Below are 27,449 nucleotides of genomic sequence, written 5' to 3' on the forward strand. Positions count from 1 at the left end.
TACTTTCTCTTCTCCAGTACAGTAGATAGAAGAGGCTACTGCTAAAAGAAAGATTACCTAGTAGTTTTTCCAGACTGTGAGACAGAGAAACTCAGATCTAAGTCTTACCATGCTACCAAGGGGATCATTAAACATATAAAGTACTCTTCTTGATGTTGTTAGTTAGGAAGATATACCACCTGACTCCTCCGAAAGGCAACAGTGGATTGAATCTTGAGTAAGTCTCGAATAAAGCCTCGTAAAAATCACTCAAGTTAAGTACTTATAACTACACCTCCACTAAAGGTCATATGCGTTTTCTAGTTAACTACATTTAGTTTAATACTGTGATAACAAAAATCTACTGGACATTACTAGAAAAAAGCAAGAAGAATACAGACTTTTGCATCACATCTCTGTTTCCGTAAAAAAAAAAAAAAAATGTCGGGGAAATAAGATGAGTCCAACACCTAAGCATGCCTATTCCAATATAATTACATTTATATTGGCAACGTTTATGAAATACAAAACTTTCAAATACAAAGTCACACCATATTTGTCTTTGAGAAAACTAAAATCAATTTTTAAACACATTCCAATGCAGCCTTAACATGAAAAAAAATGTGTAAACCTTTCTGAATTACTACTTTCAATACTTACTGTAAGAGCAAAGCTGTTCTAAATATTATTTTACTCAGCTTTAAAATACATTTTTCAGTGAACCAAAAGACCCCTTAAAACAGGCTGCTTTGTTGTTGTTCACACACATTAAGAAAGTTTAACGATGCTGGCAAATTAACAGTGTTCATCTTTAGCTGTGACACAGCTCTCTTCCTAGCACTACCTATGGAATTCATTATTCAACAGTTTCAAAGATGGGAAAACAAAAGCTGTTCTTCAACTGATTACAAAAGAAAAAAAAATGTTAAAGAGAACTGTTTGCCTGGTTGACTTACTATGAACTGATGACTTGCTGATAAAACGTAAATGGTAGAATGAAAGTGTGTCCCACTTCCCTCCTTTTACAGTAATTCAGTAACCTTCCAGCTATTTAAAAAGACTAAAAAATAAAGTCTGAATAGCATGAGGCCAAGGGCAGATGAATGCTAAACAATAGAAAGCCACTGATTAGAAAATTAAACACAGTTCCTAATGTTCACAGGAGACAAACCCAACTCAACCATACAGATGTGGAAAAAGTACTGGCAATATTCTGAATTGCTAGAGAGATAATACAGACCATAATCTACAGTAGAATGGACCAAGAGGATTTTATTTTTAAAAAAAAAAAAAAAAAACAAACAAAAAAAAACACCAAACACAAGGAAGAGGACTTCTTCAGGTTTCCTTTCTGTCTCCCAAAACAGAGATTAGTCCAGTTGCAGCCCTGACATCACAGTCTGAGAATGTCTTCAAAGGCATCTCTAAGAAAAGTTTGTCTTTCTGTGATGATTCCTTGAACTAAAAAAAAAGGGGGGAAAACCCAGAAAACAAAAGTGTCTTCAATCATTATTGGTGTTCATCTTTCTCTGGAAAAACTTTTATTTACATATTAACTGGGAAATCATCCCTTTTAGATTTTTCCTTTATAAGTAACAACCCCTTAAGGCACAAAAGCAATTTGAACATGACTTGGAGATTCCAGTGGAAAGCTTTATTAGTGATAATAATAGCATCAAATACTTGATCTTCATCTGTTTGCCTTCTCTTGGGTTCTAAAGACCTTGGGTCTGGCATGTTTTCATTCCTGTTGGATGAGTAGAAAAATGAGAACAGGAAAACCAATTACAGCTGTTATTTTACTTCTGGTTTTTAATTACCTTTGAAAGATCACCCAAGAGAGAAAGGGATCTGGATGTGAATTCTCTTAATTTCCCATAAAGAAGCCAGAGAGTTTTTGTTTCGTTTTTTGAATTTAAGTAAGGATGGGGCCCCTACTCCAACTCAAGATGACAGCCTACAACACAGTTTGCTTGAACCTTCTCAGTGACTTGGCTACTGAAATGTGAAAAAGCAGATAACCACAGCCTTTTCTCTGTCAGCATATTTTTCACTGCTCTATGTAACAAGTGTGCTCTTGCGTATTAAACAAGTAAGGAAGGAAACCAAGAAAAGCCTCACTGATTAAAGAACTGAGTGAAACTAGCCTCCTCCCCTGCAACACTCATAGGTATAAAGCACACAAACCTACAAGCTAGATTTTTGGCAAGATAAATTTCTGTGAAGAAGGAAAAAAAGAAAAAAAGACGACAGGAGGCTGAAGGCTAAATATAAAGGTGATCCCCTTAAAAACACGATCTGTCCAGAAGAATCCTGAAGTCTCTAAACAGGCAGTAATTTTGCAAAAGTAAAGCAAGTGTAACAGTATGTACACAGATTGCACAAGTTGTGAAACATTTGCTAAAAACGATTAAAGAAACAGTCAGAACTTTCCATCCTTTCTTTCAACTTATCTGTACATCTACATACCTTTTTACATGTAAAGAACAAAAGCTTTGCAAGACAGCAAATTAATAAATTGCTGAGCTCTGACCTACAAACTCAACTACCTTATCCTATTTGGCATATCAAACACAACAAAACAGAAATCAAGTGTCTGAAGCAGTGTGCTAATGGATAGTTATGTGGAAGCAGTTGTAAGTGAACTGCCAGTTCTGTCATAAACTACTACTGGTTTTAATGGCCTTGATTTTCAAAAGCACAAAAACAAAACTGTTTGAAGACTTTATGATGCAACTAAACTATAAACACCACTGATAAATCGCATCCTTCCCAATTCTTTCCATATTCATCTCTAATACTTCACTACATCTTTGGCTGTAGCTATCTCAGGATCTCAAACACTGGTTTAAAATATTAACCACTGACAAAAACAACAAAGCAAAACCTGACATGGACTGTAGGTGAGTGAAAGGAAAAGGCCACCATTTTTGACATTTTGCTTACATGCTGTATTTTAAAACCATATTCCTTTTTAATTACACAAATGAAGGTTAATTGGTTTTTTGCTGGCTTTAGTTAAAAGCTAAAAAGTTAAAAATGCCAAATAAGAAAACAGTCAACTGAGAAGAAATAAAACATGCAGGCAGAGGTAATAGTTATCATATTTCTTTGTGCCCAAGTTATGTGCCAAAAACATCGCAATGCAAGTGATCCAGATGCAGAGAGCATCACACATGGACAGCTTAAATTTCAATAGTTGCCTGGTGTTTTGTCAATATTTTCCTCTGTCTTCTTTTCCTGGCTTTCCTGCACTTCTAAGTCCTCCTCAGGTGGGTGGATTATTACTGAAGGAATATCATCACTGGCAGGTGACACCAGCAATTCCTTGCCCTGAAGTGGATTTGGCTGGACACCTGTGGTTGGCGGGTGGCTGCAGGTAGGACTGGAGGGTGGTGTGTTTTGAGGGGTAGTTACAGGGGTTGTACACCTTGAGGTTGCCGGGGTTCCAGCTCTTGAAGAAGGAAGAAGGTAATTGAGAAGAACTGACAAACGGTTTTCTCCTCTCAGGGAAATATTTGAGGCAGAGAGACCTGTTCGCAAAGAGTGGCGGGAGGCTGAAAGGCCTTCCCCTGAGATAAAACAAATGAAACACCATGAGGCTTACAACAGGGAAAAAACAAAAAACTAAAAAAACAGACACAAATATGCATTAACAATTTACATAGTAAATTGCAAGTTTTATGGGCCAAAACTGTCATACTCATGCAATTAAGACAAGAGATAAGAGTTAATCTAATTTCAGACATTAGAAAAATCAGAAATTACTGATGAGTATCAATTAGAATGGCAAAAATACATGGGAGAAGATATTATGTTAAAGGCAGTAAGATTTGTTAATACAACCAAAGAAAAATCTATTTCTTGAAACTGACTTACATTTTCCTAAAATTTCTTACTCCAAATTACATTTTAATGCCATCCAAAAAATACAATAAAAAAAATCATTAGCAGCCAAAACGTTACAAGACTTCAGTTAACTACATCCATTATACACAAAAAATTGTTAATTTTTAGAATTAAAATACTTCAAAATGAACATGATCAAACATATATAATAGTGTTAAATGCAACTGTCTTCAACTAGAAGCCTGGTTTTTACAGGAAGTTTCCTAGTCAGCTATGGTCTCAATAAGTATTTTTTAAGAGGGCATGGCTGAGGGAACTGGGGTTGTTTAGTCTGGAGGAGGCTGAGGGGAGACCTCATCGCCCTCTACAGCATCCTGAAAGGAGGGTGCAGAGAGCTGGGGATGAGTCTCTTTAATCAAGTAATAAGTGATAGGACAAGAGGGAATGGCCTCAAGTTGCGCCAGGGAAGATTTAGACTGGATATTAGGAAGCATTTCTTTCCAGAAGGGGTTGTTAGGCGTTGGAATGGGCTGCCCAGGGAGGTGGTGGAGGTGTTTAAGAGTAGGGTTGAAATAGAGCTGAGGGATATGGTGTAGTTGGGAACTGTCAATGTTGGGTTGATGGTTGGACTGGATGATCTTCAAGGTCTTTTCCAACTTAGACAATTCTGTGATTCTGTGATGAGATACATAGTCCCTTCTCCATTTCTTCTTGCTGTGACTTACCAAACTTCTCCATTTGCCTAAAACCAAACCCATTTCTCCAAAATCCACTGTTACTTTTCTTGCCCAATCCAGTTTCAGTGTCCCGCTAATTTCATATAAAGACAACACAGTCTTGTCAAGGTTGCCTCTGATTTAAGTCTGTAATGGAGTTCAGTTCTTCCTTAAGCAGGAAGAGACACTGTCTATCCTTACAGCAGTACTTCCATTAGAATGTTTAGCAATACCATTCCTCCCCATTTACCACAAACACTTTTCCTGGGATGGCAGTCTCCTTGAGAAGAGTACTGAGTACTTCTCCTACAATCCCTGAAATCAAAAACGTGCTGTTTTCACATACCATAGCACCAAACAAGGAAATGGCAAACTAGACACATTTAGTTTCACATTTATACTAGGCACCACAGAGATTAATACAGTGAACAACCCTAGAACAATCTACAAGAAGGAGGTGCAGAAAGTATGCCTAGGTAAAGATCACATTCACTTTTCCCTCCACCTCTATCAATGGAAGTGTAGATCCTACAGATACAAATTTGATTTAAATTAAGAACAAAAGCCTCAAAGATCAACTATTAAAACTGCAGTGTAGTAAAGAGGATCAATAAAGCAAACTGGTTGATTTTGTCTATATTAATCACTACTGTAATAACTAGACTTCTGACAGTGTATCTGTGATGAATCCTGAATGTGGAATGTCATAACACATAAAATGAGCCTAAAAAGGATTATGCACATATGCATGTTTGGTTTACCATTTTATTACAGGGTAACCATAAGATTATAAAGGAAAAAAAAAAAAATCAGTATACACTGGCAAAGAGTTCATCATGTTATACTGTTTTCTTATTTCAGCATATATTCCATATTCTGTTGTAGGAACAGCATTAAGAATAAAATGCACCAGAAAGTGGAAGGGATACATGAAAAGTAATGGACAAGCAAGAGACCTCACATACAAAATTCTCAGAATTACAACTGGGAATAGAGGTGTTCAAGGATAGGTAAAACCAAATTTATATGTAAAATTTTCATGCTTGCTGAACAAAACAGTTAAGTCTGAAGTTATATGAGAAATTATGCTCATAAAAATTAGCTCTGTTCTCATTCTAGAAAAAAAATTCTGAAACTATCAGGGAAATATTTAAGCATGCATCATATATTCACTAACCAAGAAAAAGCATCAGAAGGCTTGGACGTTTGCTGGAGCATACTCCAAGTATATACTGAACTGAGAGCTCCCAACAAGAATTTAATTAAGTGGAATGTGGTCTAAGCAATAAGGCATCTTTCAAGACAGGAAAGGAACTTCAAGGAGTGATTCATGTAATTAGTACTAAGTTTTAACTAGACTAAAAATTTCAGTTGAAATTCTATGTCTTAGTTAATGCAAGGCAAAAGAAAACCAGCCAAAGAACAGACCCAGAAATATAGGCCATAAGAAACACAAGAACAGAAGTATGCTGCTCTGCCATATATATTGCTATTTTGACTCTGGAATTGTATGTCTAGAGTAAATGTATTGATATTCCAGAATATTTCTAGAAATTGGTTCAATAAAAGATGCGGTACAGCCTATGAAAACATTGCAAATACCTTTCTTGGGTTTGGGTTTTTTTTTCCCCCCCCCACATTAGATCCTTCTCTACAAAACAAGGTTAAAATAAACAGTATCCTAGCTAAAAGTAACAACTTCACCATTAGCATAGTGGTATTTTCTAGTCATATTAACCTAACACTGGATTAAAATACAGTTATTGTCAGCATCACTGGACTCATGACATGACTACAAAATAAATCTCTAGGACAAACAGATAAAGCTATGTCACAATGCTGAAATTCCTCAAACATTACCTATTTTATTTAAGCATATCCTAACAGGCATTAGGACCAATGCAGGTCTATTTCTATACTTTAAAACAATAATGCATGCTACGTATACAGGCAGGAGTAGAATGTTTGAGTTTGAAAAATACACAGAAACATCACCCACAGCTACACGTAACACACACTATTATCATTAGCTCTTTGCTTAGCAAGAAGGAAACACTTATCTGCTATCATCAGATGAATTTTCCTTCATCTCCCAGTGAGAACATTATTTAACAGGTTAGAACAAACTGGATGCTACAACTTATCTCACCATTTCGTTCAAGCAAGTGAGGGTCAGAATGTTTCTTGCCTATATCTGCAAAAGACCGAACCAGTGGAATCCGATTGCTGAATTTTTTCTCATTCTGATGATGGTGCCTTTTTAGAAGAGCCTCTCTCACATTCTCTCTTATGGATTCATCCAGCTGGCCAGAGGCAATCATGTTGTCCAAAACCATATCTACATAACAACAACAACAACAAAGAAGATTATATATACAGTTATCAAATATCTCCTTCACCACACTCAAGCACTGTAGTTGCACCAAATAAAAAGAAAACCATTAAATCTATTTTTAAAAGAAGTCTTTTTAGAAAAGACATCTTCAAGAATCCACAGGAAATTTTCAAAAGATGTCACTAAACACGCAAATGTGAGAATAAGAAAAGTTCCAAGATGCAGATCCAAAAGACAGTATTTATTAGTAGCATCATTTTAAGAAATAAGTTACTTCATTTATTGACATTTACTTCAACTTTCAATGGCAACTCCCTTTCAAAAAAAAAAAGTATCTATGTAGTCAACAACCTTCCACTAGAAGTGAACACACAAAAACAGAAACATAATGGAGAATAGACTTAAATCAGTCTTAACCTGGTTTTCCCTATTTTGAGATTATACAACTATATAAAATTGAAAGTTATTACAGAATGAGACAAATTCCCTAACTCCTCTGTCACCTTCAGATACCCTGAGGCTCTCTACCAAAATTCACATGATTCACATGCTTTAGAAGAGGAAGTGTAAAACAAAAGCTGCTTACATCATCTAAAACTAACTAACCAACTGCCAAATAACATCAAGTTTCGAAAGGGCATCTCATCAGTATGCTCACAGAAGGAAAGAAAGCCTGCATGTCTGGGAAAATATCTGCTGAGTTTTCTTAGCCGCTTTTTTTTTTATTAATTTTTTTTTAAAGCCCCACTTGCACTAATCACTAAAAAGCTACGTGAGAGCTTTTAACATCTATTTTGCCAGTCTTAACTGATGTATCGAGAAAACCTAATTGTATTGGTAAACTGCAATTGCATAGAACTTCTCACAATGAAAAAAAATTATCGCTGAGAACAGCTTACAAACAAAATTATATGCAGCAAAGCCTCTGTCAGTACAGTCCAACCTCCTGCTGTGATTACTGGCAACACACCTTTTACTATAGCTTCTCAAAAGGAAACCTGCCACACTCTTCCCCTCTTCTTTGAGTGAGCCCCAAGAATACCTACCAGGTATTCCTGGCTCATGGAAACAAGACAATACAGTTGTACACCAAGAATTGTTATCCTACATGTTTCATAATGGCACCTAAAATTAACTGGAAACAAATTCATGCAATCTTTTAAGACATCCTAGTTCCAACTAAAATAGCTGATATTAAAAGTGTTGTTTACACAGAATTAAGCAATAACTTATTTTTCTTATGTACTAAGATTAGTGCTCAATTCAATATTAAATTATAAACCAAAACATTACTTTTATAAATCATGTGTTGAACACTCTTGCTCAGTAAGTGAGGAAAATAAGAAGGGAATATCAATTTCCTGAGTGAATTCTGAAGATTTAAAAAACCCAAAAACAATCCACAAACAAAAAAACCCAAACCAAATGACACCACCGAAACCAAAGCAAAAAACCATTTCAAGCACCGCCAAAGTTTTTAATGCCAAAACACCCTGTCCTTCACATACATGTTGGTCAGCCCTACACCTAGCATGATTCCTGAGAAGGCATTCCACCGTGTGGTACTTGTAGCAAGACATACCAGGAAAATTATGTAAAACTAGTTCAAAGGCATTCAGGCTAAGCAGGTGTATATGTAAGTCTTCAAAGCTGATTTTATGGTATCCAAAATGACTGTGTGATTAGTGAGGACACTCAACATGGTAGGTCAAACAACATGTACAAGATTTATTTCTGCTCACCTCTTATAAAGGTGAAAAAAATACCAGATGTGCAACAATCAACTGCACTAATGGCATCAAGTTAACATCAGCCAAGTTATCATTAATAATTATGGTACTAAAGTGCACAAATAAGTCCTAAAATGTTCTGGCAGATATTTATATTTCATCTGTAGAAACAAAGACAAAGAACACATTCAGGGATTAGAACATAAAGGCAAATTCTGGGCCTCATCCTAAAATATGTAATAAAGGAGGTCCTTCTCATTCAGTGTAGCTCCTTGTAAGGGAAGTTTGTAGGATCAGCTCTTTACAACCAGATGAAGAAAACTACAATAAGCATGCACATACCCTTTTCTTCAATACATTATTTTGAAGAACATAAAAAGACACCATCAAAAACGTCTTAAGTAACAGATTAAAATTGAGGAATAAAATATTTTTTAAAAAAGTTTTGCTGCAACCTGCTATCTCATCTAGTGTGTTTGCTCTCATGTCCAACATGACCGTCCCGTTAAGAATACAGCTTCGCAGTTCAAAGAGACTGTGCAGAGATAGAGTTGCTACGTAAGGCTTGCTCCATCGATCTCCACCATCTTCAACATCCTCTTCAAATTTCAACCACCTGAAATGCATACACATTTATATTTCTCCTGCACACATTTGGCAAACATTCCCATTCTTCCGGCTCATATCAGCTTTCATTTTTTCAGACAACCCAACTGATTCACAGTCACATTATTTTTATCAGGCCTTTTAACCACACTCAACTGGTTTAGTTTTCACCCATTTTGTATCTTTTGACCTGAACAATACATGTCTATTCACAAGTTCTTATGAACAGTGTAGGATTGTGCCTTAGTAACTTGATTTGCATATCTGTTTCATCAGTATTTTAGAATTTGAAAGTTGTCTGGAACACACCATATAGCAAGTTAGGAGACTTGAACATGGTAAATCAGACATTTAAGAGCTAGGTAATACTAATTCATGCAACTATAAATTGATCTTCACTCTGATGCACAAGCATTATATAAATTGAACTTCTGCAAAAGCTAGCATGCAATAAGGTAATTAAAAATTTGAAAATAGAAATTAGAAGAATTTATTACAAAGCATGTAGAAGGAAGAAGCTTAATCAATTATGTAGAAGGAAGTAACTTAACCAATATAGGCCAAAATTAATCATGGCATCCTGTAATGTTCACATGTGCAACTTACAAAAAAATAATCAAATACTACCTGAGAACAACATATGTAAATACATTATCTTAAGTGAAAAAAAATTTAGACTAATATATCAGTAATAATAGAGCAAACAGATTTCTGAGACTGCAAACACCATGCTCCATGGCTGCACACCTGTATTTATAACAAAACAACAGCTGTACCTTTCACAATGCTTAACATGATCAGTTTTAGGAAAGTCAACACAGCACAAGCAAGACTGAGAGTCTCTTGAGAAGCCATATTGACTCTTACAGAGTCAGACAAAAAGAACAAAAGTTTTGATTTGCTGACATGAATTGCGTGAACAATTCCTACAGTTCATGAAAATTCTAACCTAGACCTAGTTTGCCATTTTTTTGAAATAAAGTCACTAGAGGATATATCCTGAAACAATCTCCTTCTAGCGTACCTAGCCGTTTCTTTCCACTCATATTCTTCTCCATCCCTGAAGCAAAGCTCATCCATTTCAGTGAAGAGATCATGGGGAATGTGTTCATCATCATCTTCAGTACCCAAGATAAACTGTACTCGTTGGGATGGTGTGTCTTGAAGAAAAGAAGAGACTGAATAACTGAAAGAATTCATACTTCTATTATACAAAAAAAACCCCACCAGAAAACATTTATATCTTCTGCTCTCAAGTTAGAAATATGCAGCACAACATCCTCCTCAAGAGTCAAGAGGAACAAGAGACATGGACATTTCTTTAAAAGGAGGGCCTTTTAAAACTGTTCATTGTTTCTGAAATCAAAACATGGTGAAACTTATGTTTACACAATGCAATGAAGTGTTTTTAGCTCTTCTATAGATTAACAATATGAAAGTAAACATCAACAGCAAAATTGGTAAAAAAGTAAAAATTAATATGCCAAAGGGCTAGAAACCTTGTTTTCACTTTGAAAAAATAAATGATACCATCATGACACAGACACTAATTAAAGGGAGGGGGACGGGGGATGGGATGGACCACAACCCAAACCAAATACGTTGACAGAAACAAATAGCCTGACTTACAGGTGACTGCCCTAGTAATAGTTCAAGATGCTAAATAGCTGGCTTTCTATCATTGTTGCTGCTGCTCTACATAGTGGGTACCCAGGCACTCATATTGTTAGAGCAGCAGATTTTTCAATGGCCTGCTGCTACTTACGTAGGATGGAAAATTCTATTAACTTTCTTGTTGCACAGTTGGAGCACTGTACATAAATTAGCGTAGCAAAGTAGAAAATGCCACTAAAATGTTCAAGTATTTTAACTTCTCATAGTATAATGCCTAGTGGAACAGGCTCAGTAACAACTTGTAACAAAATTTAACTATCTTTATTGACCAAATATAGGTAATGGGCTTCACTGATATGAGCAAAATTAAAAAAACAACCAACTATAAAAACACATGTCTTAAGAGATATTTTTAATACCTACACACAGATCTTGGTTCAACTCAAGGGTGAGCTTTCAAATTAGAAGGGTTCAATAATGTAGTAATAGCAATGTTATCTCAAGGAAGATCAGAGATTGAAAACGCAATTAGATCTCAATTTTTTAGATTTTACTTTGCTCTAATCTAGCAGCTGTGAGAATGAAGTTTCAGTGAACATACAACTGTATGCTTCCACTACAGAAGGAAGATCACCTTCTAGATTGAGACATAAGATCTGAATTACTAATAAATCTCATTCAGAATAGAATTTTGCTTTTGCATTGTTGTTCTGGCATACATTATCATCCAATAACTTAATTCTGAAATGAGCTCTTGAATATAAACAACATTTATTATCAAAGAAGATCTACAGCAGATTATTTCTGTCCTAAACCAACATATCCCAGTAATCCTGCCATATCCTGTGTATCCAGGATGGAGAAGTAACCAGAAGAGAGAAGTGAATTTCTATCTATTTAATATTGCTTGCTGCTTCAGAACCTGTACAGAAAGACTCTACAAACATAATATCAAATTATAGTAATTTTTATTTGGGAGGGAAGTGTTCAAGACGGATGAAACCAAGAACTGTAGGAGAATGGTAAGAGGAGACATGTCAAAGCACTCCAATTTGAAAACTCCATTTCAGAGAACTGGCCCCATGTAGAACATGGTTGTAGTCACAAGAAAGGTGATAGTGAACCGCATGGTGTCCACACTTAAAAGTGATACATTGCACCATACCTTTCCCACTCACTGCAGTCTAGGAATAAGAGGGTTTGAGGTCTTGAAGAAAAAATGCTAGGAATACTGCCAAACAATTTCATTTCTGAGAATATGACAAAGTCATCATCTCTTGAGGATAAGGGGCAGGTCAGGAGGGTGGTGTCTGATCCAAAACTAAAACTTAGGAGGTAGTACTAACAGACAGCAAGAAGGCTGAAGTAAGTATTTTAATAGATCATTCATCAAATTACCATGGTAAACGCTGCTTCATAGCTATATTCATACTTACAAAAATCTTAAATGAGAGAGCAAGAATAACACAAGACTACACAACCTGAAAAAAAGTGTCTAATTTAAATAACACAGATTTTTGTTACAGGCCAGTATTGCAAAGCTCTAGTCTAACCTATTCAGTGCAGGCTGCTGAACATCCATGCAGACATCTGGATGAAGTCCAGCAGCTTATGATTTAGATAAAACACAACCACAAAACCCTTGCCTGATTGTACATAAGACATTAATTACACTGAGAATAAAAGAAACAGCACATAACAAACAACATGTAAGCACAGAATAACTACTACAAGTTTATTTTCAAGACACACAAAAAACTCACACAACAGATTTCTTACCATATGATGGAGATTCTCGGCCATCTTCTCTGTCAGTTTCTTTCTCTTTTTTTCTTCTGTGATGCCTGTGCCCACGATGCCTATGCCGTCGACGGCCTTGCTTTCCAAATGGGACATGAACTCCAATATACACAGCTCTGTGGCCTTTTCAAGAAAGTTCAAAAGGGAAGAATTAAAAAACAACCTCCTGCCCAAATTTATAGTGTCTTAGTCAAAAAGACAAGGACAAAAAGAAACCCAAAAGCACCGGGCAAAACTACCTCCAGTGAACAAATTATTACCATTTCCTTTCTGTCCTTCCCCATTGTCAAAGAACTGGTGCTATATTCATTTCACTGATAAATTAGGCCATATTCTTATGCAGCTTGAGAATTCAGTAGTGAAACAGAATAGTTGTGAATACAGAAACACAAGCTTGACCTGTATAACTGAAAGTAACTACTTAATAAACACCAGGGCAAGGGAGAGAAATTATGTGATACTCCTCTTGCTTGCAAAGATTTGTATCAGGATAGTCGTTACAACTGCAAGATGCTATGTCCTAGCTCAGTTTATGAACTTCATTAAGAAATTACTCACTGTTCAAAGTCTGCAAGGAGTTTTCTCTACCTGAATGAACTGCCAATATTTCTTCAAGTAACACATGACACATCTAGGTGAACCTGCTGTTCAACTATACCATTATTTTAGTATCAGTTTAGGAGCATAAAGGGAACTTGTATTTAGAATGTATGCCAAAACATCAAATAACTTAGAGAAGGCTGTTTGGGGGGTTTTTTTCTATTCTAGATTTTTAAAATAAATTTAGGTAGCACATCTTCAAATTAATATAAACTGCTCTCTAAAACTCATACTTTCACCATCGTGTTTTTCCCTTGACCTTTCACATTAAGGCAATATTGGCATCAACAACTTGGCAGAAGAAATCAATCAACAGTCTGTTATGAAGATATGACTATCCTGTCTCCTGTAATGGAGTTTGTATATACAATAACCTTTTCAATTCCTTTTTAAACAATCTCAGGAAGAGACACATTAACTATAAGCCTGGAAGTTAACACTAAATACTTTGTTTCATAGTGTAGAAGAGTTATTACAGAAGACCAACATTAACAAAAGGAAAAGTGGGTTTCCAGCTCCTACAGAGATACAACTTCAGCAAAATTTATAAAAGACAAGCAAGCCCTAGGAGTACACATACATGCACATAGGTACATGTGTACAGCGCGCACTACATTATACTACATTAAGGATATTGAAAAATTCTAGTGATTACAAAGCTTTAGAGAAACAAAAAGGGGCACTATGTCAAACATTTTCCAAGAAAAGAATGTCTAAGCCCAAAAAGATACACAAAACTTTTATAAAGCAGTATTTTTTACAGTGCTACATGAGTAAAAAATTAAGCAAAAATCAGTAATAATGCGAAAGTAAAGTTCGGCATTTAATTAATTGGGTCAAGACTCCTTTTCAAATTATAAGAGCTGATTCTTGACAGACTTCCAACACTAGTTTTAATTACAGTCAACTGATTGGCACTATGGTCAAATCTGAAATTAAGCATATTAAAAGCTATTTGTTCCCATGTAAGTGTGGAAAACAGAAGCAGTCAGACCTATTCACAGAAAGAAACTTCTCTTTGGTGAGCTTCTTCCAACAAGAACACTCAGCCCCTGCCAAGCAGCCTGACCTCCACCTGCCACAACTATGTATAATGCAATTCCCAGAGAAATTAATGCAAATGTGACACCTAAACATAAATCAATGCACTTGACATATAATATGATTAGGTAGCACCATTAACAATGGTCATGTTATTGGTACTGTGATACAATAACCTTGTGTATAGGGAAAACAAAAGTACTAGGTTCGAAAATCGCTGCATTACTGACCGCACCCCACTCAAACCCGCATGGTGCAACCAAGTGACCCACCACTCCCTACAAATGCTGTTATCATCCCTGTTTGGATTTTTGTTTTATTTTATGTATTCAGTTAGCAAGTATTAAACTATTTCTATATACAGCTAAACAGTTTTATTCATCAGTGGGGGTTTTTTTGCAGGAACTATTTTTTCCTAAGAGAAATTCAAGTGTATTTGTAGTAATAGGGCTTTTTATATTAACATCTTGTTTTAATATTCTTAATAAGACTGCTTTAAGCATGTTGTTTTCATCTTGCAGGTGATTATCTTCCAGAGCATTTCAGGAATCTGAAATTGTTCAAGATTTTCCTTCCTAAAAACTTGGAAGGACTTCCACATTTCGGTCCCTTGCTGTTTCCATACATTAAGACAGAAATCCCACATTGCTTTTTGTACTAAAGAACAAACAAAAATCCCATACAAATTTTTTCAAGAGCCTCCATCTTAAAGAATTCACCCTGCTATTCCAAAAATTAACATTTGTAATAGTGTGATTGTTTCCATAGTCAAAGACCATATTGCTGCATGGAGGAGAGGTGGAACAAGGGAATTGTAAGTCTATGTCTTTTTACAAAACTGCAGTCTGACTGAAATTTTTTTTTAGTAGAAAAGTTTGGGGGAGAGCAGATACACTGCAAGGAAACAGGTAAAAGCTAGGGAAAATAGAGTTGAAATAAGCAACAAACCAAAGGTGTTCTTAAACAACCTGTGACCATAATGAATTGCTTTCCTACCCAAAATGTGCTGACCTCTCAGCTATCACTACATACATGGACCTCAACAGCTACTTCATGGCACACTGAGTAGGCACTGCCAACTCAGTACTCAACCTGGGCAGGCAGCCCACAACCTACAACGTTTGATATCACTTTCCACTCCAGAAAGACACTTCAAAGAAAGTGTCTTCTAACTACTCTTAACAGATTAGGGTATCACAAAAATGAGGGAAGAGGCTAGCAAGAGACTATTGCGTGAATGGGTATTTCCTCATGGAGACGTTGTGTTGCAGGCAAATATACCACAAGAATACCTTCCCAAAAATCACTTCTATATATGCAAGGGGATCAGACTGCTCTATTTGCAACCGTGTTTTTGGACTAATGTGAATGCTGATGAGCAAGATGATTTTCAGCAATTAAGTAAAATGCAATTAAGTAAAATCCAATTTAACTCTATCAGAATAACTTCAATAAAAAAACTTGATGTTGAAAAAAGCCTCTGAATTTTTTTTGTTTACTTTTTCAGAGCAAGCATGGGGGGTGGCAGTACAACAGACTAACCAAGAAAAGTCTGGCTATTGCCAACAGTAGCTTATGAGTGCACCAGACTGTTCCCTTAAGAAAGGGACCTTTTTTTTGTGGTATCACAGACGTTCATAAACAAAGACATCTTCACTACTACCTAGGAAATCCAAAACTCCTACTGTTGAGTATATACTACCACAATTACCCAAAAACATGTTGCATGTATATTCAACTCCAAAAGGCAGAGCAAAACTGCCTAATAAAGTTGGACATGCTTAACTTTTAACTCCACAAAGAAAAACACTGAGAAGCCCTCTAAAAAATAAAGACAGCTGTATTGAGTAGGTCTGTGTTCCTTTAAGTTTCATTATTCAAGTAGGAGTAATTAATGCTTACAGATGGACAGATAAAGATTAACCTACACACACAGTTGACAAGGAAAATCAAAACAAAGACACATGGATTTTTTTCCGTCATTCCCAATGAATAGGGGAAAACAGTTAACTTACAGTTCCCTTCACCTGGGGAAAAAAAAAAAAAGCCAGAAAGGCAAGTAATACACTAGCAATAGAGGAAAATTTAACTCTAAAAAGGCTGGAATTCATATTATTCACATCAGTGTTATTTCTAAAAGGAACACAAACTTGAGTATTGCTTTTAAAAGCTTGAAGGTACAATTATGTGACCTTCAAAGCTTTATTCAGCCAAACATCTGTACAGAGTACCACTCCCAAGAAAAGCTTGTTATAGAATTACTTTAAACCGATAATCAACAGTATTAGTAGACTGACCAATACTAAATTTAGTAATACAAAGCTCAAAAGATAATTGTTCATTTTAATCTAACATGACTTCATCCAAGCTTAGCTGTTCAAATCCACCAAGAGTATTTACTACTTAATGTCCTTATCAGTATGAAACAAATTTAAATGTTAGGACTTGCTACATGTCTGCATCACATGGTTGGTCTTACTCCAAAAGTCAATTTATATCAAGTTCCATAAAACTGGCAGAATAGGAAATGCTCTGTTTAAGTTCCCTGATCTCTCCCCCAAATCTTTAAGAAAATGGTAATAAAAGACTTCTAAAGTCTGAGAGAGATCAAAAACACATATCCAATGTGATCTGATGTGGTAACTAAGCACAATTTCACACAGAACTTCCTTTTTTCTCACCATCATTTTGTTAGCTAGATGCCTTTTAAGCTTCATACAAAGGACGACATTCTTCCCCATGTTAACAAGGGAAAGCAGAGAAAATCAAGTTGATATCTATGTGAATTCTCAAATCCTATTACTTGGAAATGGGAAAAAAAAAAAAAAAAATCAACTGTTTGATGTCTTCTAATTCACATTCCCAAACACATTACCCTAGTAGGAAGCATTTGAAATCTATAATCATCTCATGTCTGGACATTAATTTCCCTTATATCACAGAAAGTGCTTGTACACACAAAAAAAGCTCAGTGGTATTTATTAGCACAACTTCTACCTTTTCTGCCACAGGACTGCTCCGAAGGTAGAAGCACGGCAATGGGAAAAATAATCTTAGGTGGATGGAAGAAGTAAAGAGTGAGAACAAGAAAAGCTTCTCATGCCCCAAAAAACTTAACAGCTCAAAGGTTTTCTCCAAATAGTCTTTGCTCTGGTGAAACTGAAGAAACAAAAAGAATGCCTCATTTATACCCCCCTTTTGTTTAAAATTTATTTATAATGAAAATTCTGAAAATTCACTTAAGTCACTAGTTCACTGAAAATACTGCTATGCTAATTCTCTAATTTTCTAAGTAAAAGTAATGCCATGTTTCTGAAATATGCGATTAAATGTACAATTTAACATTGATAGTGAAGTTTTTAGTGTGAGACACAAACTATTTCAAAATAAATAGTATTTTATCTTATTTTATGAACTCCTCTCACATGAAACATTCCAAGAAGCAGTCAAAACTATTTTCTAAGGAATTAATGTAGTGAAAGTGAATATGAAGTATATTAATAGACTCTTGGTCTTCCATGCATTAATTGACTGTTAAAAAGCCCTATTATTACCAAGGATTCTTTTTCTGTGTTTTGTTAAAAGAATTATTTGACAATAATTATCTCTTGCTTTCAGAATAAAACATTTGAAATAAAATTTTCTAACCAAATCTGTATAAAACAGAAAATTTTTTTCACGGGACAGTGATATGGCACTGCTGGAGCCCAAAGGTTCTCCCACAGTGCAGTGTATTTTAGAACCTGTTAAACCTCCTGGGCTGTATTCTGAAATCTCCTGCAGCTCCTAGTAATTAAGTATATCTGAGAATACACTCTTTATACTAAAATACTTGGGTAGATAGAATAGAGAAGCATAATCCAAAAATCTAGTATGCATAGCATACAGTACAGCAGCTCAGTAAGAGTGCTTTCTCACTACACAAAGAAAGACAGCATCATATTACGCTGACTGGCAGAAGCATTAAATGCCAGATTTCTCATTACACAGAGAAGTGATTTTTTTTCTGACTTCAAATATCAGTTGGTAGTGCCAGTCATGAGAGAAAAATGTTTCTATCTGACACAATCAACAATATACAAGAAGTATTATCAGTGACCACATTCAACATGCAGGTAGCATAGGAAAAGCTTAGTGCCAGCTGACAGAGCTACACAGGGATTCTGGCATGGTCCTTCCACACCAGGTCTTTGTGGCCCCCACCCATCTCCCTCACCTGGGAAAGGAACCAGTGCTTGGTACCTGTGGGGGGGTGGGGGGGAAGGGGACGGACGGGACAGGACAGGGACGGGGGACAGATGACTATAGCTGCCCTTGCATCATACATTTGAGTCAGACCATAGTTGGGCCCCCCATGCTTTATGTGAGCTGAAGGTTCTTGGTCCAGCTTGTCTTTGCAGCAGGGCCCAGGAAAAAGGACATATACCCAAGATAATTTCAAAGAGTTGTGTCTGCTGGAGGGGAGAAAAACCTAGAAACATGAAATTTAAGTAGAAGTCTTATTAAGATGAAAGATTGGCTCTTCATTCACTAATAAAGTCACAGATGTTCTCAGCCCTTCACGGATGCCATACCCTGTAAGGACACAAGGCTTCCACGTTTCTAGCACTGTGCTTGTGAAGTATTTCAAAAAAAACATTTGCAAAGAAGATTTTTCCCACCTCATCAGTGGGTCACAAATACATTATCATTACAAAGTTGATTGCACCCCTCTCTCATACTGCTGCACACACCCTTAAATGGATCTGCTTACCCCCAAATGCATCTATTTCCTGATATTTTAAGATAGGAAAAAACTTGCCTCATGCAAGGGTTACCCTTTCTGAGAAAAACCTCAAACTTCCACACTTCCTTTATAAAATAAGAAATGTTCAGAAATAATAAGTAAAATCTCACACTTTAAAAGCTCTAACTTATGTAAAACATTAGCTTTCAGTAAATTACAAACAGAGACGTCATCTATTTAGAAAGACTTCTGACACCCATCAAGTCACGGGTTTAGCCAATTTTTGGAACAACTGATTTTAAAGGGATTAGAAATAGCAAGATAAAACTTATGAAAAGCCATCGAGAAAAAACAAGCTGCAGAATCAACTACAGTCTCTATTTCTTCTGCCTCGTCCCAAAAATTTTAAGTTTGAGCAACCAGGCCATCACATTCACTGAAAGTTTTAAGTTTCAACTGGAACTGTTCGGTAAAACTTCAGGTTATAGCCATACTACTTGAATAACAATTTAATGGATGTTTCAGACTATAAAACTGCAGTTAGTTACCTTTTTATAACATTTCTGATGCAGTCAGAACAGAAACATTATGTAATGTTCTCTCTCAAAAAAAAAAAGGAAAATTTAAAAAATGTTATGACAGTTTATGTCAAACTTTTAAAAAGCATTGCTGCCATCTTAGTCTGTTTTGCATTAAATATTTATTTTACATCGTTATGTAAAAGGCATTTGGTTTGAATGACATCCATTTTTAAAACAACTCTTTTTTAAGAAGAAATGCTAAAATTAGCATAGACATTTCCCAAAATGTATTTTAAAAGATTTAAGTACAAGGAAAGTTATTGTCTACTGCAGTTGTTCTTATGAGCTCATTCATGTTTAAACGCTGATTCGCTTTGTAAAAACATTACTAGAGGACAGACAGTGTGATTGAATAGTTTTGTCTGTTTCAGAGGGTGAGTTATTAGATAATCTACCCTTAGTTGTTAGAAATTCTAACAATTCAGGGGTATACATATTCAGTACTGACTTCTACCTCCACAGAAAAAGTATTTGCATATTGAAAAACTTACACTTTGCTGCATCATCCCCTTAAAAGATTATTTTCACTTAAGTTTCAATATTTATATGAAGATTTTCTACTTCAAATTGGCTACATAAGGAAGCATAGCTAAAATGAATTTTATGATTCTCTACACATATATTCCAGTTCCCATGCAGAAATCACTGAAATTACTGAAGTCTACACTTCCCATAAAGCAACATCTGGATCGTAACATTAAACGGATCTAAGCTATTAGAAAAGCTGTCTTCTCCAAGAATGTTTTCCTTACTTTAAAGCAGAATAGAATAACATACAGACTTATACATCATACCTACACTATACATCTTTTAAACAAAAATAAAATCAAAATACTACTGTTATTCTAATGAATGATTTACAATATATGCCAAAATGTTGACTTAGTTTCACTATGAATACTTCTACTCAGTTCCAGTTGAAGACTGAAAAGTTGGGTAACCATCCTGTCAACAGCTATTCATTAACTGGCATACATAGAAGGGTTCCTTAGCTATTGAGACTGTTCCACAAATAAGAAATTAGCAAGTGTCAAGACATTCATTAAGACGATCTGCTTGTAGAATAACGAGTCATTTCCTTCAAAGATGACAACAAAGGTAGTATCAAAACTGCTAAAAAATATTTTCTTAGTTTATACAATTGTTATCTAGCTAAAGAATATTAATTTTGGGATGCACTAATCAATGCTTCTTTTTATACTTAGCTCTTGTTAGGCTACCATCAAGAAGTCTTACAACATAAAAAAGTCTCTTGTCTCAAGTAACTTCAATTAAGCTTCACTTGCCAAGAGCTTACAGTCTGTCTTTCCAGTAATTGGCAAGTAATTTAACATGCAAGTAAAAATTTCAGCATTTATATAATTTGTTAAGCACTGTGTTTCTCAGAATCAGAAGCAACTTCCAAAAAGAATGTTCTAGAAATCATCAATAACCCCCTGTCTCCAAAACCAATGACACTTCAACACTGAAAATTGCGACTAGTCACTTTGGGTGCCCTATTGAATTTTATGTCTACACAATCAGGTTGCCAACTTTCCCTCTCAAAAGGCAGTCTGAAAATGGGTTTTATAGCATTTCTTAAGAATTTACCCTTGTAATGAACACCACAAACAACAAAACAAGGGAAGACAATTATTCTCTCTACACAGAAGTCTGAATACTGCATAAATGAACAGGACAAGAGGTCCCGAGAAACTTCCCTGGGCACTGTATAATGCAGGATTCCCACAGCAAAAGATAGGATAACTAAATTTTCAACACATGTGTGACAAAGGTGTAAGCAATCCATACTATTCCAAAATTCACTTCATCAAGATTGCATTAAAAATTATATTTGGAAAAATCCTCAATTTTTGTGACTTAGAGAAGCACTAAATACAGCTAACATTTATTTTTGAATGATAAGGATAAAATAATTTATCCTGCACCAGCTACTAGCACAACTGATGCAAGTGAACATTTTGTTGATGTTGCATATGAATCGGAGCATCTCTCACACACCTGACTAGCTGTACTGTAATAGACACATTTTTGCTTGCTCTCAGTTCAACTCAAACTAAGGAGCAGGCAAGATCTTTCAAATACTGGGATATCACTACAAAGGATGGATTAAAGATGGTCTGCAAGAATCATTAGACCATCCTAAATTATTTTTGTTTTCAGAAGCAGTTACATGTCACATTTTTCTACTTTTTGACCATATAAAAAGATACTTAATGAATAATATAATTTCAAAATTCTTTTTTCTGGTAAACACTGTTCTCTTCTAGACCCTTAAGGGATCTCTTAAAGGTCTGAGCATTCATTCTGTAGTTTAAGAACCACAGGACATCTGTTCTGTATTGCCTGTCTAAACCAGTACAGCCTATTATAGAACATAAAAACATAAATACTAAACACAATCTTAAAAGTGCTAGCAGATACAATATCCTGTTGTATTACTTGAATTTACCCGCTCCTGTAAAATTGTTTTCTTAAAAGATTTTACAGGAATTATTCAGGGGTTTTTGAACAGTTACAATTTAGATGTATCTAAAAGGTAGAATAGCAAATGTGTCACTTGAAAAAAAAAAAACTTAGCAGTATATTCTACTACAAGTTGCTGTGTAAGTTCTCTTAGTTCACCAAATCCCTTCCATAACACTGAAACAATTTCTAATTACTCATAACACCTTAAACTGCAAAACACTTCTAGAGCAAGTCTTCCACTTAGATATACAATATTCATTTCTAAAGGGGAAAAAAATGCAGAATTATTTAATTACCTGTTCTTTTCAATTAATATTAACTGTGAAAAGCACAGCTGTTTTCTTAAAGGAAAAAATATTGCTCTAAATCATCAAGGTATCAGAGGTAACAGGGTCACTTGAAATGTAAACACTACTTACATCTGCCACAGGCTAGTGTGAGAGTACAGTAACTAAATCTTCTTAACTGTTGAAAGCCACTTCTTTGATTCGTGCCACAGAAAATTAGTCTACTGAATCACACACTTTGACACCCAATTTCTGTTATGTGTAAACTCCTTATTCTTAGTAGAGCAGTTACAGGCATATCAAAAATAGCTGAATATATCCTCTTTCCCTTAAATCGTATCTGATAAATGTACTGTCAAATCAAGGTGGAAAATTAACTACACAACTAAAAAAAGATAGGTCCTGGTAATACCAAGCCAAACTTATTAACTCAGTTTTTAAGAAAGCCTTCTGTTAAGAAAATGCCTTTTACAAGATGGCATGAAATATCTCTGCCATTACTTCCAATTCCTGTCTTACTTTGTTATTACTCTCTTTCATTGCAGCTCAAAGAAGTCTGGCATCATGTTAAGAACATTAGGTGCTTTTAAAAATGTTAAGATGTTATTCCCCTTTCCAGCTCTTCTGTAAACTGACATTTGTTCTCTCAAAGTAAGGCCTTACGGCTTCAGTAAAGAGCAGTACTTTTATTTAGTACACACACAGTCTGCCCACAATTGCAGTTTACCATCTCTACCCATTTCTCATTTACAGGAAGAGTTATGAAACAAACAGCCTATGCCTAACCTTTCTAACCTAAACACTGTCACTCCAGATGTACCACACTTTCCCAGCCACCATAAATAGAATGCAGAGCTTGGGAAGTCCTAACTCCAAGATCTATTTTCTCCTTTAGCATCTGGCCCTCTTTCCATTAATGTATCACAACATTTCCAGAAAATAGAAGTATCCAATGCTGAAAACAAGAAACCTTTGCTTTACTATTAGTAGCAAAATTATGCTTTCTATAGCATCAAAACCAACCAACATTACTTCATACAGGCTTTAAAGCAATTAAATATCATCTGTCCATGTTGAGTCTTAAAGGTTTGGTGCTTCACATCATAGCTGAACTGAATTAACTGCTTGATGCCTCTCCTTGAAAATGAATCAACACACACTTCTGGAAAGGTTCCAAATTCCTAGATCTCCTTTTCAAGTCATCAGAAAAACAAGTTGGAAGACAGGACTGAAACAGTTTCAGGTCTTAAGACACTTCCAATACCTTGACTATAGATCATCCTAAACCTACAAGAAAACGTTCATGAGTTATTAATGAAAAATACTACTCCAGAGGTTTTTTACTGCTTGCAGCCACCAGTTTCTCCCCTTGCAAGATTTTAATATCAAAATAAATAAATAAAAAAAGCCCCCACACATATTTTAATCATAATAGTTTATAAATAATGATCTCAAACAGAGCTGTAAATTTACATCAATTTATCCTCCAAAATACCCTGAATCTAAAGAATCTCTTTTGGTGAATCTCAGAGAAGATAACTATGAGTTATAAACAAATGAATTTACATACCTTTCTCTTTCATACAGTTAAGGAAAAACTTCTTGTTTGTACTTTGGAACAGTTTCCACTGATAGAAGTCAAAATATATGCTGTCCCTCCCTTTTCCCATTCTGTCATTCAGAAGAAAAAAAAGAACCCATTTTCTTACAAATATATATGGTACTACAAAATATACGTAATTGCCAAAAATAATTCCTACTTAGGTATGAATATGTGTGCCTATATGAAGCTTCAGGTATGTGACAATCCCACTGGCATACATTTTTCCTGTCAGGTACTTCTTATTAGCTATTTGTTTAACCTCTGTATAACCAGTCCTCTTGTGTTGACACAGGTACACTGGGTCACTCTGAAGAGCGAGAGGCGGCCAAAGGCAAGGCTGCACGGCTAAGAGCAAGGTGAGGACAGCAAGATCTCCTCACCTCCTCCTTTCAACAGCTGCTATGTTGACTCAGTTGGTCATGAAACAGAAGCCTTGGTTTCACCTTAATTTATTCTTTGACCATAGGTAAAACAGGGGTATTTTCCACAGTCAGCAATACAAGTGCTTAAATTGCCTCAAGCAGCCTGAACCCCTTGCCTTCCCACCCAGTATCTTGTGCAACCAGTGTTGTACTGGCTGAAACACTCCTGTGAATGTGCTAGGAAAGAGACTGGAGAAGCGATTTGGCTGCATGTTCCCATGTCATTCTTTGTTCCCGTGTCATTCCCTGTTGAGGCATTACAGCTGTTCACGCTGCTTCAGGGCAGCTACTCCAGCTGAATGCCTGCTTCCCTTTAACCCCTGCCTCCCTGCAAGATACACACGTGTTTTTTCCGGGTCGTCTCCCGGAGAAAAGCAAGAGAAGAAAACGAAGGAGGAGACAGCTTAAATCTGCACTGAAGATTTAACTGCAGAAAGAGACACAGCCGTGGTTTCACCACAACTCAACCCTATCTAAATTGGCATTTGCTGCAGCCACCACCGCTGCACCTCTCAGCCTCATATTCACACTTCCTTCCTCTGCTCAGCACTGGCACACATCCATCTCTGTGGCAAATTGCTGAGATCTTTCATATTATTTTCCTTTGTCAGGACTGTTACATTTTCTGCTGGCTTAACATACTTAACCAGGCTTATGGTACAGTCAGACAAACAAAAGTGTCAGTACAAGACGGAAAGCAGTAACAGACTGGAAGGGAACAGAACAAGAGCATGACTGCAACAGCAACAAACAACTTTAATCACTTTAAACTCTCTTGTTAGACCACAGTGTAAGAAAACGTGACAACAACCTAAATCAACTTTTCTCAGCTGGAAACAGCTGCTATAATGGCTCTCCAGTATTCTGAAGCAGTAAGAGTCAGTACTGACAGGAAACACTACTTAGTCTGCTGATACTCTTCTAGCATTTTACAAAATCATTAAACTTCAGAGCATTCTATGTGACAGGCAAATGAATAAGATCTTAACACTGAATCTCCCTGGCTTTTTCCTCTGGCTTCACTAAATAGTATCTATGAATCTTCACACCCACCTACTTCCTTTCTGAGTCAGTAAGAAATTGTATCTTAAATAAAGTATCTAACTCTGCATTTTGCTGTATGAAACTAACTCAATCCCATTTCTGTTGCTAAATGCAGGATCCCAAGTCAAATAACTGAAGACTAACTGACTGCAGATTGCAGAATGTACAGTTTGCCATGGAACTAGAAGCACTGCTATCTGTTCAGACTCTCAAGTATTTAAAGCTTGTGACCACACTCATAAGGATACTTAACTTTCAAAAAGCAAACATCTCCCTCATGGCCCCTGTTCCATGAACTTGACATCATCCACGCTGGGAAATTACTTAGCAATTATTTTTTCAAACCAACAATCTCAGAAGCAAGCTTTCCTTGGAAAGCTTCACAAATATTTTCTTTTTTAAAGTATTTTTTTCTGTGACAATTTGAATAACAGCAAGTATTTATTAGCACACAAAGAGACAAAACCAGCACAGAACACCTGCCATTTGCTGGTTTTATTCCTGGAGTTTCATGATGGCCATAAAATTCTGATTCCTTTTAGCGATACTGGTTGCACTTGAAAGAAAATACATCTTTTATCCCAAGGCAAAAAACGCATGTTAAGCAAACAGAAAAACACCACAAACTTACTCTCTAGTTCTTCTTTCTCAAAGTTTGTATTGATAGTAGAGCTGATTTTGCCCATATCCACAACGGCTTCTTCATCATGACCCTGAAAACACAAGACAAAAATTTAAGTTAAAACTATAACTATTTTTTTCTAAAGTCCTAAAGTTACTCTCCAGTTCTGAAGGTGTTTGTCAGAGTTTTCTAAAACAACATATTTTCATCACTTAAACAGAGAAAGAAAATGTCACCGAAAATCTACCCATCCAATTCTTCAAGAAAACATTACCTTGTATTGAAGGAAAAACAGAATAAATCAACAGATATGCCAAATACCATGCAATTTCCTTTCTCAATGGTCTCAATTTCATCATACCAAGGGTCAGGACATACATTTTAAGAGTGCAATATTATTTTAGTTTTACATTCAACAGCAGTAACCCTACTTCAGTAAACTAACTGGCAAATTTATAAAAAGTTACATAAATTAACATTCAAAGATCTTGAATCCATTTGCTTAGGGAACAATTCCTATGTGAGATTTTCCACCACAAATAAGTTTTTGTGAACGAAAAATTATAAAAAGGGGTGGCAAAAGAGTTAAGTTACGTAACTTGAGGGTCTCTCCTAGACCAACAGTTTTGGAAAGATTAAATAGCTGTTTTGCTCAGGTTTCAATAAACAGCTTCTTAACCACACCCCTATCTAATTCACAGTTTTCATGCACCAAGTTAGAAAACATCAGTATCCAAGAGGATCTGTTCAGATTCCATTATTACTGAAACAATACCACCCATAACACAAAAGCACAGTATTTGTTATAGGTATAGGCTCAAGAATGAGGCTTATCTCTAAATGTGTCCTCTAACCACATTTAGCACATCACTAAAACAGACCTTTAAACACTGCCTTTTGCTCAATCTGGACAAAAATAAACCTGAAAATAACTGAGCAGTAGAAATCCCAATCTCATCTCCTCTCCTACCTGACATCAAAACATTAAAACTGCCTTTCTCCAAATGTTTGCATTCCTTAGAATACAGTCCTTTTCACTGCTCACAAATTACAGCCTCCTGGCAAAACTGGTGCTCCAAAAGAACTGCTGCCTACCCTAAGGGTAATGCTTCACTCTACATCTAACTAGGTATTAATGGCAGGCTAACTCCTAAAGAATACTGACCCTGCTCTTCCTGCTCCCTTGAGTGCACACTTTTCTCCTTAAGAGATCCTCCTCAGATCTATCAATCACGAAGTCAAACACAAGGAGCTGAAGCAAAGGATTTTTTTTTTTTTTTTTTAAACAGTTAGTTTTCCACGGGATCAGTTCACCAAACTGACTTTTCCTGTGGCCAAAGGACAGATAGATCCACCACAAATAAATCTGTTTGATCACTGCTTGTGGCAGCAGCCCACTGGTCATTTACATCTATCAATGTGGGA

The 27,449-nt window shown here is 35.9% G+C and overlaps 1 protein-coding gene across 15 annotated transcripts in view; it reads right to left on the bottom strand.

Annotated features, from left to right (window-relative positions):
- Positions 1-27,449, bottom strand: part of SLC4A7 (solute carrier family 4 member 7) — a 102,563-nt gene that overhangs the window by 37,507 nt on the left and 37,607 nt on the right. For 9 of the 15 annotated variants that reach the window (XM_074900565.1, XM_074900562.1, XM_074900559.1 and 6 more), the window contains 5 exons: positions 26,034-26,115; positions 12,609-12,752; positions 10,240-10,375; positions 9,065-9,225; positions 6,694-6,882 (listed from right to left, as the gene is read on the bottom strand). In XM_074900565.1, coding sequence (XP_074756666.1) covers positions 6,694-6,882; positions 9,065-9,225; positions 10,240-10,375; positions 12,609-12,752; positions 26,034-26,115 — 712 coding nt within the window. Of the gene's footprint in view, positions 1-3,182; positions 3,552-6,693; positions 6,883-9,064; positions 9,226-10,239; positions 10,376-12,608; positions 12,753-26,033; positions 26,116-27,449 lie in introns of all 15 variants that reach the window. The other 6 variants (XM_074900551.1, XM_074900556.1, XM_074900553.1 and 3 more) reach the window with 2 other exon arrangements.

This window comes from Athene noctua, chromosome 2 (genome assembly GCF_965140245.1).
Source record: "Athene noctua chromosome 2, bAthNoc1.hap1.1, whole genome shotgun sequence".
Classification (NCBI taxonomy): Eukaryota; Metazoa; Chordata; class Aves; order Strigiformes; family Strigidae; genus Athene; species Athene noctua.